At 41.5% G+C, this 13,805-nt stretch overlaps 1 protein-coding gene across 2 annotated transcripts in view; it reads right to left on the bottom strand.

The window, feature by feature from the left end:
* The window catches only part of ACAN (aggrecan), a 108,880-nt gene that overhangs the window by 54,330 nt on the left and 40,745 nt on the right, over nucleotides 1-13,805 (bottom strand). For both annotated transcript variants that reach the window (XM_056571913.1, XM_056571915.1), the window contains exon 2: nucleotides 2,432-2,508. In XM_056571913.1, the coding sequence (XP_056427888.1) occupies nucleotides 2,432-2,501 (70 nt within the window). In that variant the 5' untranslated portion in view covers nucleotides 2,502-2,508. The remainder of the gene's footprint in view (nucleotides 1-2,431; nucleotides 2,509-13,805) is intronic.

Raw genomic sequence — 13,805 nt, 5'->3', positions numbered from 1 at the left:
TACTACCCACCCTCAATTTTATTTTATTTCTTTTTAGTACGACAAAGACAGTAAAAAGTGAGACAGACCCTCATCATAGATTTCAGTAAGGAGTTATTTTTGACCAAAGAATATGAAGCCTGCCACCATGACAAGGTAGACTCTTTTGAGAAGGACACTAACACTAGGTGATTAAAAATGTGCAGTCTTGGAATTACTGTTTTTTAGGTGTACGCCATCAACCGGGCAGTTTAACTAACCTTCCATTTTAATAGTTCGGACATTTACGCATGTGGCGATATCACATATATTTTTGTTTACATAATTTTATTTGAAGAAGGAGAAAAGGGGGGGGGATCCAAATATTTTTAGGGAAGGGGCTTATTCCCATTAATAACTTTTTTTTAGCACATTTTTTCACACTTATTTTATTTCTATAGGAAACAATTTCATGTATCCTATAGAAATCAGTGTTATTGGCACTCCATTAGTGCAGCCTGCCATGGCTTTCTGCACTAAAGGAGCCCTGATCAGATGGCGAGGAGGAAGTTAAGGGCCCTTTTGCCATCTGATCAGCCAGCTGACGTTAAATCTCGCATTTAGGCATCTAAAGGATTAATGCCAGACATCGGCCTGATCAACAATGTCAGCCATTAGCCATGGATACCCAGCTGGTATGGAGCACGCAGCTTCTGAGCGCACTTCAAACTGCAGAAGTGGTTGCAGGGCGTACGTTTATGTCATGTTTCCTTGAGGGGTTCTGCAATAAAAGCTATATAGAGGGGTTTAAGGGTATGTGTTTAATATAATTTTGGTAGGCCCCTTTGCTAATAGCCCCCCCCCCCCCCATATAGTTGTAGGCCTCTCTGAGAGGGGCCTGGGCCTGCAACAACTATATGGGTTCAACTATTAACAGAGGGGCCTAACCAAACTATATAAGGGCTCCATATAGTTTGGATAAGCTCCTCTGTTAATAGTTGCCCCCCTATAGTTGTGTAGGTCCGGGCCCCTCTCAGAGAGGCCTACAACTATATGGAGGTAAACTATTAGCAAAGAAGGTCCTACAACAACTATATGGGCCCAACTTGCCGCTATATAGTTGTTGTACGCCCCTCTCTACTGCTAATTGAGGCCCCCAAATAGTCGGAGGCCTAAGCCCTTGCCCCCAGCAGGCCCCAGCTGCCTGCCACTGTAATATAGTTCTGCCCCGGGCCCCCAGCCCAGAGTCATATTATATATATTATATATTTTTTTAAATTAATTACATTAATAATAACCTCCAGTCCTCCTCAGGCTCGTTTTCACAATGATCACCGCCACCCTCCACCACCGGTTTCGTCCTTGTTAGCCAGCCAGCAGGCGCTACTGTGTATGAGGGACAGAGCCGGTGTGCTGTATCAATGCGCAGCTGCCGTGCCTGTGCGAGTAAGTAGTACCTCCCGCGGGCCTCTGTACATTTAAACAGTCAGTGGCCGCTGGACCCGGAGGTATGTGCGGCAGCGACTCGCTACTGCATTGCAACAGCGATCTGTGTGTGTGTGACTGATTGACTAACTGTACATAGTCAGTCAATCAGTCAGTGTAGTGCACAGTGGCGGGCCCCCAGTGGTCAGTGAGTGGTCACAGTCACTCATTGACAAGCAAAACAAAAAAGGCCAGGTCTGGCCGGGCCCTCCTGAAGCTCCAGGCCTCTTACTGTAGTGGTTGTACGCCCCTGACGGCAGCCCTGCATTTCATAAATAAAATAACAGGTTAAAGGAAAAAGGCTTAGTTCACACGGCCGTCTGTCCCTGATAATTCATGCTCGTTCTGCAATCTGTTTGATACTTTTGCAAATGGGTTGCAAATGTTTGTAAAAGGATCCCATTGATGTAATTGGGAGTATTTTACAGTCCTTTGTCACCAGTTTGCTTTCTATTCCGGAACAAAAATGGATATAATAAATTAACCATTGAAGACTGTGGGAAATGGATGAGGCTTTAATGTCATCCATTTGCATCCTTTTTTTCAATAGTTTTTGATCCGTTTTTACTTCTGAGCATGCTCAGAACAAAAAAAAATGTTTTTGCTTATTAACTGAACAATAATGGATCTGAACCTATGCAAACGGATAACAACCATTTGCATCCATTTACTTCAGTTTGTCTGTCTGATAAAAGAAAGGTCAGTAAACCTCAATATCGGGAGAAAAGCGGGCGGAAGACAACGGTCGTGTGAACATAGCCTTATTCTTTTAGAATTATTAACGGGATACTCCACTGCCTCATTGTTGGGAACATTTTGTTCCGAAGGCTGGGTGTGGGAGGTGGCGTGACATTAAGACCCCCGCAGCCTGCACCCAGCGTTCGAAACAAAATGTTCTGAACGCTGGGGCAGTGATGTTCCCCTTTACAGTACCAATGTGAAAAATCAAATAGTGTAAATCAAAGAAATAGAAAAAAATTTTGCTCACCTGAACCCTCCTCTGATATTGCTGCAGCAATGACACGCAAACACACGAACACTAATAATAAAGTGGTCATAGTTTACCTGTAAATGTAAATGTAGAGAGTCAACCAAGTAATAACACATAACAAGGAAAATAAAAATAAGTAAAACAAAAAATCAAAATAATGAAATACCAGAGACAATTATCTAACCTTTTCTATCGTACACCCACTTTGTAATATATATTCACAAGTATGTATGGCCATGATTTAATGTTATGTCAGATACCAGTTAGAATTAATGTGATATTTTGATATAGCTGACTAATATGCAGTACAGTAAAAATATAAAATAAATTTTTTTTTGTTAAAAAATAAATAAATATAGAACATTTTTACTTGATGCAAAAGAGTGTACCACATTTTAAAGGGTTCTTAAAGGGGTACTCCGGTGAAAAACTTTTTTTTTTTTAAATCAACTGGTGCCAGAAAGTTAAACATATTTGTAAATTACTTCTATAAAAAAAATCTTAATCCTTCCTGTACTTATTAGCTGCTGAATACTGCAGTGGAAATTATTTTCCGTTTGAAACACAGAGCTGTCTGTTGACATCATGAGCACAGTGCTCTCTGCTGACATCTCTGTCCCTTTTAGGAACTGTCCAGGGTAAAAGAAAATCCCCATAGCAAACATATGCTGTTCTAAACAGTTCATAAAATGGACAGAGATTGTGATGTCAGCAGACAGTTCTGTGTTTCAAAAAGAAAATAATTTCCGCTGTAGTATTCAGCAGCTAATAAGTACAGGAAGGATTAACTTTTTTAATAGAAGTAATTTACAAATCTGTTTAACTTTCTGGCACCAGTTGATTTAAAAAAAAAAAGTTTTTCACCAGAGTACCCCTTTAAACCCCTATAAACACTTCCAGGTGACTCCAGGTGACATTGACAAGTAACTACTGCCTGCACTGTTATCTATAGTTACACTGTTCTTTATTTGCATACATAAAGAAAATCCACAGCACTTGTGGTAAAAATAGTTGCAGTTTTTATTTAGCGTTTCACAGCAGATTAGTAATTCAGGGACATACATGTAGATTGGTCTAAGCTGCTTCACACCCTCCAAATTACTTCTTGGTGAGTTCTTTATATTCTTTATATTACTGGATACACAAATCAGCAATTTATTAAAGAATGGTGTGGATTTCTTTTTTTTCTTCTGATGATAGTCCGGCTAGTACAAGCTCTTACTCTTGACCCTACCCTTACATTGACTTTTATATGTTTGTATGTTTATGCCTTTTCCCTCACTGTGGAAAAGCTCACTCATTCAATAAATTAAAACTTGGGTGTTTTAGCTTCTAATTCATTATGTGAAGAAGCTTTGTATACTAATGTCAATGATCAAACGTGTATTGGTCCATCTGAGCTATGTCAGACAGACCAGACCCTATACTATAATTTCTATCTTAGACAGGTGTACCTTAAAACTAAAACTGCGAAGCTATACCCTGTCTGGCATTGTCTAAAATGAAGTGCGAAGTCTGAGACACTCTTGCGTTCAGCACCAGGGACACCCACAAGGAATGTTGGACCAACATTGTAGGACCCTCAGCTCAAGGCCCACAGAGTAGTCACCAGTTGACAGCAGAACACAGCAGTGATGAATTGATAACAGGGAAACCCTCAAGAGACAGTCTGGCTTTAGAAGACCAGAGGGTGTCTAATGGGAAGATTTGACTTGGGACCAGATGGAACAGGCTACAACAAAATCAGTTACACCCAATAGTATTATCCAAATACACATGGTCTATAACCAGAACAATGACCAGATATAACAGAGGAGTGTGCCCAGTATAGAGCCAAGCAGTATAGAGTTCAGGTGGTATAAAAATCAAACTCTATAAAGAGCCAAGTTAATCAAGGTGGCTGCTCCCATTAAAACGCTCAATAATAAGAGGGAGAGGAGAATAATTGTACACTTTGATCTTGTTTAGCCCTCTAGTCCATGTAGGGTCCAAAGGACCCCTCCTTATGCTTCACAAAGGCATTTACTAAGGCTGAAGACAATGATTTCTGAACAAAACATCTTTGTATGTTCCTTGGGGGAGAAATGTGTCAGGTCTAAGGTAAAATCAAACTAATGCCAGAGAGTTTCCCTGTCTGGCATAAATGACCTTTCTGACTTCAGTAAAAGCACCACCCCAGAGATAGGTGCCTAGCGCTCTCCTCTAAGCACAGAGCAGTGCTACCAAATTGTATAGACTTCTCAAAAAAGGAGCCAGATGTGGGAATACTCAGAAGTGCAGTCCCTGCATATATTCATCCAACTATCAAGCCAGAATACAACAACCAAAGCTTCATTTTTCCAGGATGAGTCCAAGCTAGGCTATGAAATTATGAAAGTGCAAATGTAATGTAGAATATTCTTGTGAAGCTGCACGCACAGTGCACTAGGGCTTCATAAGCCTATTCCAGGCATACCTTTGCTGTAAAAACTGTCTGCTGAATACTTACAATAAATGGCTTTTTAATCCCATCCTGCAGTCATCCAAACAGTCGGAGTGGCAAGGCCCGAGGTCCGCTATGCTCTGGGGCCACATCACCTCTCTTCAGCTACATCACTCATTTGGTTGACACACAGCAGCTCTGTGTACTTCCCCTGTCCTGTCAAATCAATCAACGTTGTGATATAGTCGGAGAGAGGCAGCGTGTCTTTAGGGGATAGCGGACCCCAGGCCCCGAATCTCCGACTGTTCGGACAACTGCAGGACAGGATTACAAAGCCGTTTATTGTAAGTATACAGAAGCCAGTTTTTACAGCAAAGGTGTGCCTGGGATAGGCTTATGAAGTCCTAATGCACTGTAGGTGTGTGTGTGTGGGTGCAGCTTCAAAAGTCTATTCTAGGCCACAGATACACTTTAAAGGGGTATTCCAGGAATTTTTTTTTTTTTATTTGACTAATATTTGACTATTATTTGACTATGCTACAGGGGCTGTAAAGTTAGTGTAGTTCATAATATAGTGTCTGTGCGTGTGTGTGACGGTTTTCTCACAATTCTTCTGTGATTTTTACCCCACTATTTATTTTTACCAGCATGCATAATGACTGTTGTCTCAGATTTTTCTCAGCTTGCAATGCAGCCGAGACCTGACTCACTAGTCAGCTGATGACAGGGAGCCTGTCTGCTTCAATGGGTGGAGAGATCAATCTGAACTAATGCAACAGCTGTAGGCACCCTGATTGAAAACCACAGGTCTTTTGTTTCAATGGGTGGGGTGGCTGATGTGTGGGAGGGAGGAAAATGGAATTGTGGGATTTGTAGTAAAAAAAAAGGTCAAACAGGAACTACAAGTTCACAAAAAGCTAGCCACAGTGTTATGGTAATCTCATGACAGAGCCATTTAGCCCCAAGACAAGCGCAGATCCTTCCTAAGCATGTCCATTACTGCCTGCAAGGTAAGTTCTAATATCACCTTATGATGGATAACCCCTTTATTGTCATATTGCCTAACAACAGAATATCTCAGGTGGAATATTATAGAATCAACATTGGAGGTGTATTTAGGTTCTTCAAATATCCTAAAATTCGTTGACATGAAAAGTTGTTGTGAATAGATGGTAAGCTCATAACATTCGTGCTCCAGAGAGCAGCAAAATAATACAGGAAATCCTTACTCGAACGAAAGGATAATTTTGTGGTACAAAGTTCAAAATGGATGGATCACTTGTTCAAAAAGGTCTGCAAAGTTTTGTGATCTCCTTGTATCACTGAGGGGCAGAGTAGGTGCGCAGCGGTCTGCAGCAGCACCAACAGAAGGACAGTAGTCAGATGAAATCATTAGAACAAGTAAGAACAAGAATATAAACCAATAGATAAATCCACAAGGTGTTCACAGAGTCAGAGTTCCAAATTCAAACAAAGGAAATACATGGAGAGTAATTATTAAAAAGGCAAAACAATATGTAAAATCTAGGGAAGTTCAGGGCTAAAACAAGGGCAGACAATATAGTGCACAGAGGTCAAGAGTAAGTGACTTTACAGCAACTGGTACTCATGCAAGGATCTGAGTGGATCTACATAGTATAGGCTGAATTCTACCACAATATGAGTGTTGATACAGCCGTATGTGTTACATTTTTCTAGAGCATTTAAACACCTTCATTATTGTACTGGCAGGGCTGAATGAACGATCACTGGATTCAATTGTGCCGCTCCTCACCTCCATCACCATTCATTGAGGAGATGTGCTGCCAATAAACAAAGATTTTGTAACCCGCTAAATTAATGTTCAGCCGACACACATTTGTTTGTCAGCTGATGATTGGGTGATATACGCCTGTCATGTGGACCTAAGGTTCTGTTTGCATTGGCATCACAGATTTTTTTGAAAGGCATAATGGATCTGTTTAAATTTTCATTGTTATGGATCCTAACAGATCCCATTGACTTGTAAGTAGTTAATAAGGTTTTTGTTACTGTTTATTTTAACAAGGCTAGGAATCAACAGGGGCAACAAAAAACCCTGTTGGAATGGAACTATGGTGTAATGATGTACAGTACTTTATACTCCCTTCACTAGGTTGCTGTATACACAGAGATCATAGACTCATACCATTGTCCGTTCATTGTATGCATATTTGTGGCTGGTGGCAATGCTGTAAGTAATGTGAATAGGTCCTTATCTGGACACTAACTCTAATCATTAGCAAGATCTTATTATAATCATATACTCACTTCTTCATTTTTGTGTAGTATCCTTATGTGCCAATGTACATTATTCTTATTGACTTACTGATTCTACTTTCTAACACCAGGCTGAAATGGATATATACGCATTTCTTCAGATTTACCGCTTGTGTATTTCTCTTTATCTTTCAACTTTATAGGGTACGACCATGCCTCCAGGACCTGCTGCATGTTTTTTTGCATATCTTGTGCAGCTGATTTTTCTACCTATTAACTTTTGTAATGTGCCGGCAGGACTGGTAGTGGATCCTCTGGACCAGAGAGGCGATGACGCGGGTTGTACTAAAGGACCGGTTCTAGGTGGTTACGGGTTTTCACCAGAGCCTGCCGAAAAGCGGGATGGACTTGTCGTGTCCTCCAGTAGCAACTCGACCTCACTGGTAGCTGATATGGCGTGGTACACAGGGAGCAGGCAGGAGCATAGTCGGACTTAGCAGAGGTCAGGGCAGATGGCAAGGGTTCAAAGGCGAGTAGACCGTAGCAAGGGTACGGCAACAGGCAGGGCAGTATACACAGTATGGAACGCTTTCTCAAAGGCACTAGGGCACAAAGATCCGGCAAGGGCAGGAAGGGGCAGGAGACTTTTATTAGGGAAGGAGGCAGGGATAATTAGCCAGCACACCAATCAATGGTGCGCTGGCCCTTTAAATTTACAGAAGGTGGCACGCACGCGCCCTAGAGAGCGGGGCCGCGCACGCCGGAAGGCAGAGCCAGTCTGCGCAGGGAACAAGGAGCCAGGTAAGTCAGACAGGGACGTGGTGCGTGAGCGGGAACCAGCCGCCACATCAGCCGTGTCCCCGACACAAGGGATCCCGTGCTCCCGGTCAGTGTGACTGTGCAGGAGGCACTGGGATCCCGGGAAGGGGGAACGGGCAAGTGAGCGCCCCGGTCCGGAGGCGGGGACCGGAGCCGGGGACCGGAGCGCTGGCTGTGACAACTTTAATGGGTAGCAAAATCATCTGCAGAAAATATCCAGCAAAAATATGCAGTGGATCCTGTACATGTGATTAGACCCATATGCAATACAATAAAGCAATAAAATAGTGGGTTGCAATGGTAAAAATACCCCCTAATTTTTTTTACAGTTTTTCATAGGGTCACAAATGTTCTTGTCCTTCTGTACTCTTTAAGAATGTCTATGTAACAGTATAGTTTACTACAGGAATTAGCAATGCAAAGATTTAAGAAGGCAGCGACCCGGTGGGTCGTTCCCCTTCCCCTGTGGGCATTGGTGTCGCGGCGGTGGTGGTCGCCGCTCGGTGCTGCGCCATTTAATGCTAGGGACGTTAGGGACCCACTCTAAATAGGTGGCCTTGACGTGGCGAGTGGGCTTGTACTTTTTGATCAAAAATGTATACTAACAACCTGTTAGTTTTTAACATTATGCTGAGAAGCAATTAGATCATTATACAAGATTGTAGATGTGCACCACGTCTGTTTTTCTACCCGAATTCATAATATTTTTATGTTCATATATTTTAATGAAAGCCCTTATGCACATTTAAATGAGGGTATTTAATTAAAGAACTCGAAATGTGCCTCCAGTTTTGTCTTTCTCTATTTATAAAATGTAACATGGAAAAGAAAACTGTTTAGAATCTCTATTGAATGCAACTGATGAACAAAACACTTGGATTGTTTAAAAATAATATGACCATTATGGAAAGGACATTTTTAGATTTATAAATTAAAGGGTTACTCCCCTCCCTAGCTTCCTTGTTCTCGCCCGCCCCCTCATGACGTCACACCCTGCCCCGTGCCATCATTTCCCGCTTTCTCAATGCAAGTCTATGGGGGAGGGGTGATGGCCGTTGCGCCCCCTTCCCATAGACTTCCATTGAGGGGGCGGGGCGTGATGTCACGGGAAGGGGCGTGACATCACGATGGGGAGGGCATGAACATGGAAGCCCGCACCCAGCGTTCGGAACATTGAGTGGCGGACGCTGGGGAGCGTAGTAACCCTTTAATAAAAGCGGCATAAAATAATTCATAAAAATGCAATAAAAGTCCACAAAACAACCAACCAAAAGAACCCCCAAATATCTGTAGTATAGATTAATCTAGCATAAAGTTTTCTTATCACAGAAGAAATGGGAGCAAGAATTGAATATGCAGTAACCCATAGCAACCAATCAGCAATTAGCTCAAATAATAAAGTAAAATGAATATTTCATTGATATGAATGACTGAAAGTCTAAACTCTTTTTACATGTATCTTTAATTTAATAGATGCAAAAATCTTTTCTGCTTGTTTACAATTCTGAGATTGTCTGATTCTTTTTTAATTATTATAAGGTAAAGTCAATTATTTCCTTCCATATACTTAGAGTGAAATATCACATTGAGCAGTAAGGTTCTAGGTCCCATCTATGGAATATGAATTTGTCAATCAACCATCACTACACATTTTAAAAAGAAGTGAAATAAAAATGACAGATCCTGAATAATAAACTGGAGTGTGGAATAAACCAGTAAATGTTTAGTTTACAGTCCCAGACTCCAGCAAATTCAGCGCAGTAAACAACCAATAAAGTCCAAATATAACTGTACACATCTTAAATCATTTTTAGAACAGGTGGATGAGTATAAAAGCATTTTTAAGTCTGAACATTGCTGTTTTAGAAAACATATGTTTGTAGTGTTTGTAGAAAATATACAGTATCTCTCATAAGGGAGTTCACCCCTCTCATTTTTGTAACTATTTTATGATATTTTTTTCCTGTGACAACACTGAAGAAATGACTCTCTGCTACAATGTAAGGAAGCGAGTACACAGCCTGTATAACAGTGTTTAATGTTGTGTCCCCCTCATAATAACTCAACACACAGCCATTAACCCCTTAAAGGGGTACTCCGGTGAAAAACTTTTTTTTTTCTTTTTTTTTTTTAAATCAACTGGTGCCAGAAAGTTAAACAGATTTGTAAATGACTTCTATTAAAAAAATCTTAATCCTTCCTGTACTTATTAGCTGCTGAATACTACAGTGGAAATTATTTTCCATTTGAAACACAGAGCTCTCTGCTGACATCTTTGTCCATTTTAGAAAATGATTTAAAAAAAAAAGTTTTTCACCGGAGTACCCCTTTAAGGACCAAGCTAATTTTTACCTTAAGGACAAGAGCATTTTTTGCACATCTGACTACTGTCACTTTAAGCATTAATAACTCTGGGATGCTTTTACTTATTAATTTGATTTCGAGATTGTTTTTTCATGACATATTCTACTTAATGTTAGTGGTACATATTTTTCAATACTTGCATCATTTCTTTGTGAAAAATTCTTAAATTTCATTAAAAGTTTGAAAATTTTGTATTTTTCTAACTTTGAAACTCTCTGCTTGTAAGGAAAGTGGTCATACCACATAAATGATATATCAATTCCCGTATTCAATATGTCTACTTTATGTTGGCATCATAAAGTTGTAATGTTTTAACTTTTTGAAGACATCAGAGGGCTTCAAAGTTTAGCAGAAATTTTCCAGGAAAATTTCTAAATCAGAATTTTTCAGGGATCAGTTCAGTTTTGAAGTGGATTTGAGGGTCTTTTTACTAGAAATCCCCATAATGGACCCCATTATGAAAAATGCACCCCTCAAAGTATTTAAAATGAAATTCATAAAGTGTGTTTACCCTTTAGGTGTTTCACAGGAATAGCAGCAAGGTGGAGGAGAAAATTCCAAATCTCCATATTTTACACTAACATGTTATTGTAGCCCCATGTTTTTCATTTTTCCAAGGGGTAAACGTGAAAAAGCCCCCAAAAATGTGTAAACCCCATTTATCTTGAGTAAGGAAATACCTCATATGTGGTTGCAAAGTGCTCTGCGAGCGCACTAGAGGGCACATAGCACACCATTTGGGAAACTACACCCCTCAAGGAACATAACAAGGGGTTAAGTGAGCCTTAATACTCCACAGGTGTTTGAAGAAGTTTCATTGAAGTGGGATGCGAAAATGAAAAATTTTATTTTTCACAAAAATACTGGTGTTACCCCAAAATTTTCATTTTCATAAGGGGTAATAGGAGAAAATGCCCATAAAAATTGTGACAACATCTCTTCTGAGTAAGGGAATACCCCATATCTGGATGTACAGTGCTCTGTGGATGCACTAGAGGGCTCAGAAGGGAAGGAGTGCCATTGAGCTTTTGGAGAGAGAATTTGGTTGGATTGGAAGTGGAGGGTCATGTGTGTTTACAGGACCCCCCCCCCTTCTCCCGACACATATCAACCCATTTCGGAAACTACATCCCTCACAGAATTTAATAAGTGGTGCAGTGAGTATTTACACCCCATTGGTGTTTAAAAGATCTTTGGAACAGTGGGCTGTGCAAATGAAAAATAAAATTTTTCATTTTCATGGACCACTGTTCAAAATATCTGTCAGACACCTGTGGGGTGCAAAATGCTTACTGCACCCCTTATTACATTCAGCGAGGGGTGTAGTTTCCGAAATGGGTCACATGTGGGGGCGTCCACTGTTCTGGCAGCATGGGGGCTTTGTAAAGGCACATGGCTTTCACTTCCAGCCAAATTCTCTTCTGAGCATTGTAGTGCACCCACAGAGCACTTTACATCCACATATGGTGTATTCCCTTACTAAAAAGAAATGGGTTACAAATTTTGGGGGGATTTTTCTTCAATTACCCCTTGTGAAAATGAATAATTTGGAACAACACCAGCATTTTAGTGGAAAAAAACCTAGTTTTTCATTTTCTCATCCAACTTCAATGAAAACTCGGCAATCACCCGTGGGGTGTAAATGTTAACTGCACCCCTTATTACGTTCCTTCAGGGGTGTAGTTTCTAAGATGGGGTCATGTGGTTTTTTTTTTTTTTTTTGTTTTTTACGTTTACATCAGAATTCATGGAACTATCAGCCACACCTGTCCAAATCACCAATTTAGGTCTAAAATGTATATGGTGTGCTCGTACTTCTGAGCCCTGTTGTGTGCCCGCAGAGCACTTTACCTCCACATATAATTTTGGGGGCCTTTCTCTCCTTTTACCTTCTGTGAGAATGAAAAGTAAGGAGCCACACCAGCATGTTAGTGTAAAAAACTTTTTCTTTTCATAAAGGGGTAAAAGGAGAAAAAGATCTCAAACACAATTTCTCCCGAGTACGGAAATACCCCATATGTGGCCTTGAAATACGACAAGGCTCTGAAGTGAGAGAGCGCATTTGAGGCCTAAAATTAGGGATTTGCATAGGGACAGACCTGGATGCAAGTGTTACACATGTCCCCGCCACCAAAATTAGCCTACCGCACTGTTTCCCAAACAGGGTGCCTCCAGCTAATTGCAAAATTTCCAGCATGCCTGGACAGTCAATGGCTGTCTGGCAATATTGGGAGTTGTTATTTTGCAACAGCTGGAGGCTCAGTTTTGGAAGCATGCCAAGAGTTGAAGTTTTGCAACATCAGGGGGGGGGGGGTTCTTCAAACTTTGGACCTCCAAATGTTGCAAAACTACGGCTGCCTGGGCATGCTGGGAGTTGTAGTTTTGTAACATATGGAATGTGACAGTTTGCGCCCGCACTTCCAATAGCCGCCTGCTGCCTGACCTGCTCGCCGCCTGCTGCTTGCTCTGTTCCCCCCATCACTGCTGCTGCTGCCTGCTGCTCCTACACTGGTTCCCCCAATCTGCTCAGACTTCCATGGGTGGGCAGAGCGGGGGAACTAACCTTTGAACCCCTGCCCCCATTTGCTATTGGTCGGTCGTAGCAGGGGATAGGAGAAGGTGGCACTCCTGCCACCTCCTTCTTATCCTTCAGGGTGATCGGGGCTGTCAGAGACCCGATCAGCACGGAAAAACCTTGATTTTCTTGTCAGAATTGACCCCCGACCTAGGCATTGCCCTTATTTTCTGGGTGATCGGGTCACCAGAGACCCGATCAGCACGGAAAAACCTTGATTTTCCAGTCAGAATTGACCCCCCTAGGCATTGCCACTGGGTGCCTCCTGAACGATTTCAGCAGGCATCCTGTTCCGATCATCGCCACCCTCAGTCCTTAAGCACCAGGACGCACCTTTATGCCCTCCGTCCACAACAGGTTAATGTATAAACCTTGGCAAAAAAATAAAGAAAAAAGAGTACACCTTTAAGTGAAAATTTTCTAAATTTGGCTCAATTAGTAATTTTCCTCCGTCTCTCCCCCCCCCTTGTCATGTGACTTGGTGCATTCGAACAAAAAAGTTGAGTGCACATGCTTAGCGTCATATGCAGAGGTTGTCTTTGGGAAATAGACTTGTAAGTACTGCCAGCATTGATGCAGAGGGTGAACACTGCATTGAATTAGTCTGCATGGCTGTCATCCTAGAAGGAAACATCTATTAAATATCAGGGACAAGAAAGGCCACAAACAGTTTGCTGAAGACAGGCAGACAAAGGACATGGATTACTGAAACTGTGTCCTGTGGTCCGATGAGACACAGAGATCACAATATTTAGTTTATATGGTGTCAAGCGTGTGTGGTGACAACCAGGTGAGCAGTACAAGGATAAGTGTGTCTTGCCTACAGTCAAGCATGGTAGTGGGAGTGTCATGGTTTGAGGCTTTAAGAGTGTTTCTGGCCCTCAGGAGCTGGTTCATTGAGGGAACCATGAATGACAACTTGTTCTGTCACATACTGAAGCATAGCATGATCC

This window comes from Hyla sarda, chromosome 4 (assembly GCF_029499605.1).
Source record: "Hyla sarda isolate aHylSar1 chromosome 4, aHylSar1.hap1, whole genome shotgun sequence".
Taxonomy (NCBI): domain Eukaryota; kingdom Metazoa; phylum Chordata; class Amphibia; order Anura; family Hylidae; genus Hyla; species Hyla sarda.
The sequence above is the reverse complement of the archived record's forward strand: the minus strand, read 5'-3'. Positions and strand labels throughout refer to the sequence as shown.